This window comes from Vicia villosa, linkage group LG4 (assembly GCF_029867415.1).
Source record: "Vicia villosa cultivar HV-30 ecotype Madison, WI linkage group LG4, Vvil1.0, whole genome shotgun sequence".
Classification (NCBI taxonomy): Eukaryota; Viridiplantae; Streptophyta; class Magnoliopsida; order Fabales; family Fabaceae; genus Vicia; species Vicia villosa.
In genome coordinates, this window is record NC_081183.1 from 62,983,065 (window position 1) to 62,991,453 (window position 8,389).

Sequence of the window (8,389 nt, forward strand, 5' to 3'; positions counted from 1 at the left end):
TTCATGGCAAACATCATAAGTGAATAAATACAAAAGCACAAGTGAATGACTCAAGGAAAACTAGGTTTTTGGCTATCTAAGACACTTTAGGTCGACCTACCACATGCCTAGGTCAACCTGTAAAGCTTCAGTTACTCAGCATATGGATTTGTATCAGTTAGGTCGACCCAGCTAGTCCTTAGGTCGACTCAAACTGAAGCAAACAAAGAAGATTCACTTCTGTCCCATTTAGGTCGACTCAACCAAACACCTAGGTCGACCTAAACTGAAGAAAAATCCCAAGAACCAGTTTCAACTGATCTTAGGTCGACCCAAAGCCCCAACAGGTCGACCCAACTGATAACAATCATAACTCGGTTGAATCTGCTCCATTTAGGTTGAACTTTCTCCTCAAAACATGCCAAATTATGTGTTTGCTCTGCATCAACGTACCAACACCTATATATATCTTTTTCTGTTAATTATTCATTTTCAACACCAACAACTGAAAGATACACAAAGGCTTCTCATCTTCGTTCTTCTTCTCAACTCCAACGCAATCACACACAATCATTCTTGCGTTGAGAGTTTGCGATCAAGATCGATAACGTCCATGGAAAGGAATTGAAGGTTCCTAGTGGGTGAAGATTTGTGGGGTTTTTGGTGAATAAAATCTGCGGATTTTGTCCTCCAAGATTGGTGAATTTTGGGGGTTTTTATCAAGAGACTTCATCAACGATTCAGCTGAGTGTGAAGATTGAAGAACAAGGGTTCGAGCAATTCAAAACACTGCAGAAAGGGAATCAAAGTGAAGCTCTTGGAAGACACTTGATCTGGCTCAAGATCAAGGGTAAGAAGATTCAAAGGATCAACATATTCGGTTTATCGTTATCACTTTGTTATCTTCTTTGTATAAACTATTTTCAATCATAATGAAAGACATCCCAATTCCTGTTTGGAATTGGGGGCAAATGTAGTCGTAGCGAGGACCATCGACGAACTGCCTGAACAAATATCGTGTTCTTATCGCTTTTATCTTTTTGTTTACGTTTCGCTTATTTCTGGTTATAATTGCAAATTGATCAAAGTTTCAAGTGTTAAACTTGTGTGATAAGAGTCTGCATAAACACCACAAGTCACCATACCTTGAATCATAATCAATTTGGACATTATCACCAAGTGTTTGATATATTGCTTCAACTATTATCAAATCATTGCAAACAAAGTTAATCAAGCAAGTAGTTAAACGATCTATATTAGCTTAACCGATTGATTCTTTAAGCGGTCTTTCATCGTTAATCCATAACTATTTTGTGGTTTAATCACATATCTGATTCTTTCAATAGTAGTTCGGAATAGACGCGAGTCGATCCCGAAACGCTTTCGCCTAAGTTTAAGATAAATCCGAAAAATTCTGAGGCATCTATTCACCCCCCTCTAGATCCTTAAGCCTAGCGTCTAACACTCTTATGTTTTAATGGGAAATAAATTGTTCAAGAAAACGCCTGAAGGCATCCTATTAAAATGTTTAGGCGAAAACGAGGCATACTTGGCATTATCTAGTGTTCATAGTGGAACGTGTGGGCCATACCAAGCAGGCCATAAAATGAAATGGTTGCTTTTCAGATATGGGATGTATTGGCCCACCATGTTAGAGGATTGTAAAGAGTTTGCTAAAGGTTGTCAAGAATGTCAAGTACATGCAGGAATTCAGCACGCTCCTACGAGTGAGCTTCATGGAATTATCAAACCCTGGCTTTTCAGGGGCTGGGCATTGGATTTGATTGGTGAAATTAGACCTACTTCATCTAAAGGTCAAAAGTATATCCTTGTAGGAATTGATTATTTCACGAAGTGGGTCGAAGCAGTGCCTTTGGTGAATGTGGACCAAGAAACTATCATCCAATTCATTCAAAGGCAAATACTATATAGGTTTAGAATCCCAGAGAGTATAACAACAGATCAAGGGTCAGTATTTACTGGTCGAAAGATGCAGAAATTTTCAAAACAAATGGGATTCAAGTTATTAACATCCACACCCTATTATGCTCAAGCCAATGGGCAAGTCGAAGCAGCAAACAAAGTAATAATCGGTTTGATAAAAAAGCATGTAGGAACAAAGCCAAAATATTGGCACAATACGTTAGACCAAGTACTCTGGGCTTGTCGAACCTCTCCTAAAGAAGCAACGAATACTACACCTTTCCAGATAACTTTTGGACATGATGCAGTCTTACCTGTCGAAATCTATTTACAATCAGTAAGGATCCAAAGGCAAAGAGAAATTCCATATGACTTGTATTGGGATATGATGATGAACGAATTGACAGAGCTAGACGAAGAAAGGTTACACGCATTAGAGGCATTAAGAAGACAGAAGGAGATGGTAGCTAGGGCATATAACAAGAGGTCAAAGGTAAAACTTTATCTGTAAATGATTTAGTTTGGAAAGTTATATTACCTATGGATAAAAAGAACAAAACTTTAGGAAAATGGTCTACACACTGGGAAGGACCTTTTAGAATTTTAAAAGCATTTTCAAACAATGCATACGAGATAGAAGAATTAGAAAAGGATCGAAGGATCCTAAAAGTAAATGGGAAATATTTGAAAAAATATAAACCATTTATGCAACAACGTAGTAATTAAACACTAATGTTATGGCTAAAATGGTGAGTACATTCATTCAAAAATAGCAAATTCGCCAAAATGGCTTCGCCTTAAACAGAGTTACAATATAGACTAAGAGTTGAATACAAGATAGGGAAACATAAAGGCTTTTAAGTTAACACTGTAGTTAGAAAGGAAGATTTTCATTGATTAGAAATGGTTGATACAATCAAACCCAGACTATATCATCATAAAAGCACTACAAGATATTAAGAGAAAACCCTACAAGATGTCTTCAACTATTTTGAAGATATAACTCACCTAAGTTCAACTTCAGGCCACTTTCAGCCTTAAGGGCATCAGATAATCCTGCTACGCGCATATTTATGACAATACCCATTTGAGTGAAGATGTATGACAAAAGTCTTCCATAGGGAACACACAAAGTCTTGCCTTTGCGTGAACTCATGATTTCTTCTTTGAGATAATTGAAGATAGTGAGAGGTATGTTAATTTTCTTCCTAAGAAGGAGGAAATACAGAAACTGGAGATCTTCTAACATTATTGTTTTTTGGTTTTCCATTCTTGGGCGGAAGTTTCCCACCAGAAGTTGATGCCAAATCCTCCCTAAGAAAGTGGTGAATGAATTGTTAGGGTTGGTGAATATCCTTTTCAAGTCATCAAAAATGAAGATATTGCCATAGTCTTCAGCAAGAACCCCCGTTAGCTTCATATTTCATCATTCTTGAAATGAATTTCGGAGTGAGGGTGACAGAAGACCCAAAAATATTGGAACAAATGACAGGATTGCCTTCCTTATCTTGTTGAATAGATGCTTTCGTCCAGAATTCTGCAATCAAGACGGGGTAGGTAGGTCCATCTAAAATGGTTAGATAGTGCTCTAACTTTTGAGTGGCAAACATGTTTGGAAGATCAATCCCATATTTGTTGAAATCATCAGGAGATATGATTCTTTCTTTCAGAATAGAGGGAATGATTTCCTTATGAGAAGAAGACATGTTGATAAAAAAGAAGAAATAACAAATATTTCGTTGGAAACTCTTAAGACTTGGTGAATAATAAGAAAGATTGAGGGTTTATATAATGGAAACCCACATTAGGGTTGGTTATGCTTTGCAACATTAGTGGGCCATGTGGTGTTTTTTGTGAGAGGAAGATGTGAAGTCTGCCGCATATTTGTCTTGGAAGTTGGAACGTAATTATTCCATAACCGGCATGCGCACGTCTTAAAGAGACGTTTTGGAAAAAGTGAGTCATCATTAGCTGACAGTTTTGGACTTATGGGTCACTGAAAGGTCTGATTGAAATCTGGTGACTATAAGAATTTTCCATTTTTGCGTGTATTCGTAAGATAAAGATAATCATCATAGCCAAAATAGTGAATATTGTAACAACCCATATTTTCTAATTTTAATTTAATCGGAAATTAAATTATTATTTGGAATTATCCGGTATTTTGTGGAATTATTTAGAAAGAATTATGAGATGGGCTATTGGGCCAAGTGTGGTGTTAGTAAAGAGGGGGTGCTATGTTAGTAAATCCCGTTACTAATTAAAATGTTATTTTTCATAAAAATAAGGAAAATTGGGAGAAAGGAAAAAGGAACGTGAAAAGCAGAGCAGAGGTGATGAGAGTAGAAGTGCTGATACGTGAAAGAGGAACAGAAGAGGAAGAGGGCTAATCAAGATCCTTGGCTAAGGTAAGGGGGGACTCTTCCGATTAACATCTTTTATCGTATTATAGATAATAGGACTGATTTAGATGCATTGTTTGTGTCAATTGGTTATATGCTAGATTGGGGTTTTGGGATGATTTTGAAAGGAATTGTATGATTTGATGAATTGTATGATTATATGATTGTTATGATGATTAAATGATCCTCTTTGTGTGTTATATTTATGTTATAACATGTATGTGGCTGATATGGTGGTGTTTGAGGTTCATGACATAACTTGGTTTGGGTTTTGGGGAGTTTGGGGTAAATCCCGTAATGCTGTCAATTGCGATGAGAGCTCTGACTTTTTCCAGTTCACGCCGCGAAGGAAGGTGCGCGCCGCGAAGGCGTAGTGATTTTCTCGTTCCGAGTCGCGAACCTTTTTTTGCGCCGCGAAGGCGTGTTTCAATTCGTTACGCGCTGCGGACTGTGTGTGGCGCCGCGTGCTGTAGCGATAATTGTTTTCTTTGAAAAATGTAAAAATGTGTAACTTTCAAACCGTAAGTCCGTTTTAGACGCCGTTTTGGACGTTGTTCCTTAAATTGAATGTTCTACCATATAAAATAAATATAACCACAATAACTTGATTTTATTTTGAAAAGTATCGTTTTCTCCAAATGTGGTTTATTCTTGTTTTGCATAGTTGATGAGGTGCAATGGTTTGTTGTTTGCATAATTGAATATGTGCAATGATGGGTGTTGTTATAATGTGATTGCTTCTGCTTGTTATGCAAAATGGATGTTGTTCATGGTAAATATGGTTATCATGTGTTTTGATGAATGATGATGTAAATGCTCTGTTATTGTTGGGTTGATTTGTTGTACTTGGTACACGATTGTGAGGGGTGCTATTGTTGTTGCACTGTGTGGTGAATGTTTTATCTGTTATGATGTCGTGGTTGTAACTGGTAATTGATATACATATATTGTTGATGTAAAATATGTATTTATTATGGTTGAGAAATAGCATAACTATGTGTGGCTATTGAATATCGTGGTGGTTGATGATTATGACATTTGGTTGTTTAATGTTGATGGTGAGCATGTTATGGTTGATACATGCATTTCATAATCATGTTGTGGGTTGTATCCCTTATGGTGGTGGGACAGCGGTAGCTAAATCCCATTGTGTGGAATTGGTGAGAGAAGTAGCCGAATCTTTATGGTGGTGGATCGGTGAGATGGGTTATCCCATGTTTGGTACCACATGCATATAGTTGCATTGCATTAGGTTGTTGTGTATAATTGTAACATGAATGGAAGATTGTCCAATGTTATAATATTTGACGATGGTGTAATTGTTATGGTGTTGTCTTTTGGTAATGTATTCTATTGTTGTTGTGTGTTGATAAGTACTTCCTGACAATCTGAATATAATGAAATTGGATGAATAATGTGACTATGATGTGTTATTGTTTATGATTCGATAACATTTGTTAATTGTGAATGAGACTCACCCTTACTGTTGATATTTTCAGATTGAGGATAGCGGCTTTCGGCTCGGTGAGGATTAGCTCATGAGTCAGTTGTTTAGTATAGTGTCGGTGTCATGCTCTGATATTGTAACACTGGGGGAACGCTAGTTTAGAGTTTATGATGACACTCTATTTTGTTGTTATTGGAGTAATTTGTGAGATATTGCATAGATGATGTTATGCTTATCCGTATAATGAATTTTCTGCTGTGTTAACATGAGATGTTTATGTATTATGATGAATTGTTCCTTAGTGAAAGCATGACAATGAAGTTATGATAAATTTGTTTTAATTGGAATTCTGGCACCCTTGTTTTCATGTTTTACTCTGAATTATTTTATTAATTTCCGCGGGGTTTAGAAGGGTGTTACAATAGTGGTATCAGAGCAGGTCGGTCCGTCCAGCCAATTGTCGAGTCAGTTGAGTTGCGCGACAGTTGTATACTGTCGGCGTTTTATCCCTTGGTACACGACATGTGAGTGAATCAATGTCGGTACTTGTTTGTTTTGTTGCAGGTGTTAGATTGAAACAAGTGGGGGAGAAGCTTTGCTTCTCGGTTGTATTTCAGTTGTAAGATGATTGATTCAGTAGGCTGTTGTTGGCAACAGTGCAAGCGTTGTTGGAGTTTGTTGTTTCCCGAATTGAAGGTGACTTGGAATTAAGATTTGACTGGTAATTGAGTTGGAACATCTTGAAAGAAGATGATTAGAAGTAATTTTAAGAATTGAATATACCATTTGAAGAGTTTTGGGAATACCGTATTGAGTGTCGCTGCATGATGTCGATGTTGCATTTTGGATGACGTTGGAAAATTCATATCTTGAGTTCCGAGTGTCGGATTAATGTGCCGTTTGAGCCTACGAGGAGGTGAAATTATGTTCTACCTTATGAGAGAGTTATAAATACAGTAGAGTGACCCTATGAGGAGAGGTTCTGAAGTTGGTTATGGACGTGTGAAACTTGTTGAATAAGAATGCCTACTACCGCGATTGTTTGAAACGACGTGGAGTAGAATATGTTGTTGATGAATAAGCTAATGATATATTCGGTAATAAAGATGATTGAGTACCGATGGATCTTGGTCAGAAGCGAATTAGTAGTAAGGATGGAATAAACTTTAGAACTATTGGAATCGTATTTGTGATGACAAAGTAACAATAGGTATAAAAGAAGAATTGTAGAGAATTTCTAACACCTATTGATGTGAGGAAGGTTTGTTGAGATTTCGAGTGGAATGATATTTGGGCGCAACATATGTCATGGAATTTGGGGTAAAACCACGGGTTATGAATGTTGTATTACTGCGTTGAGTAGGAAATCTTTAAATATGTCGGTGCTATTGGTGAAAGAGTTGGATTTAACTGAACAATTGAGAGATTTGAGTTTGGTATGTGAAGACACTCCTAATAGTGTTAGATTGGGTATGCTAAAGCCGACTAATAGTATCCTTGAAGAGATCAAAGAGGGTCAGAAAGTTGATGTTGAATTAATCGATAAGTTGACTTTGATTAATCAAGGCAAAGACGGTGAATTCCGAGTTGACAAGAATGGTATACCGAGGTTTGGTGACAGAATTTGTATTCTTGATGTTGCTGAACTTCGAAAGAGTATTCTAGAAGAAGGACACCATAGTGAATTATTGGGCTACGACGATGTTAATGAGTTTATGTGCTAACTCAGAAAGGACACTATTATGTAGTAACGACAGTTTATGCTTAAATATGATTGTCGGCTATCTATTGACAAATTGAGGACTTGATCACCCTTAATCTCTTGTTGATAGTAGACGAAAATCATATAGATGAGATGAGCTTGTTTTGTTACCTTAATGGTATAAGATGTGGTGAATGCGAAGCCGTGGGAATAATCACTCACTATGTTGTGTGAATTTATGAAGAGGTGAATGTGAAAGAGTGCAACATGATGGACAAATGACTTAAGACGGGTAATAAGAGTCGCACAGCGGAAGTGTGATGTGGAGTAGTGTTATGAGTACTAGTTGTGGCAAGTGAAGAATTAATATGTCAGGAGCCTACATAGAGAATATGTATTGATCTATATGTTGGATTTATAATCCAGTGGATGTAAGGATGTTGTGTCCAAGAATTATAACTCTTTTGAATAATTTCCGAGATGATGAATATGTTATTACGGTTGTGCGTAGTTAACGAGTATGTATTCGGCGAAATTAAAACGAAGAATTGATACTATATAATGCTGTAATAATTTTGTGTTGTTATCAAGGTGACATTGTAGATTCTAGATATAATGAGGAATTATACTCTATGAAGGGAGAAATGGATTTAATTCTTAAAAGAGAGTGGGACTCAGTTGAGCTATTTTGTAAGCGATGGTATATTGAGGCTGATGAGTGTGACTATAATTACTTGTGTGTACTTGTTCTGATGGTTAGGATGTTTAAATAGAGGAAGTAAATCAGGAATTGGTTTTCGTTGGATGTGAGTAAGGATTGCTAAGTGGTAGATTAGTATCACGTATGATAAAGAATGATTCTTGAACGAATGAGTAAAGAGGGCCAGAGTTGGGTATAACTCAGAAATCTATTTGGTATAGATGATTGTGATGAGT

The 8,389-nt window shown here is 36.8% G+C and overlaps 1 protein-coding gene across 1 annotated transcript; it reads left to right on the forward strand.

Moving 5' to 3' along the window:
- Window positions 1-1,627: 1,627 nt before the first annotated feature.
- On the forward strand, window positions 1,628-2,413 carry LOC131597287 (uncharacterized). Its single transcript, XM_058869993.1, has one exon. It carries the CDS (start codon window positions 1,628-1,630, stop codon window positions 2,411-2,413), a length of 786 nt encoding a protein of 261 aa, XP_058725976.1.
- The last annotated feature ends 5,976 nt before the right edge of the window (window positions 2,414-8,389 follow it).

What these genes read in the sequence shown, in the direction of transcription:
- LOC131597287 (XM_058869993.1), top strand. Translation starts at nt 1,628, where the DNA reads ATGTTAGAGGATTGTAAAGAGTTTGCTAAAGGTTGTCAAGAATGTCAA.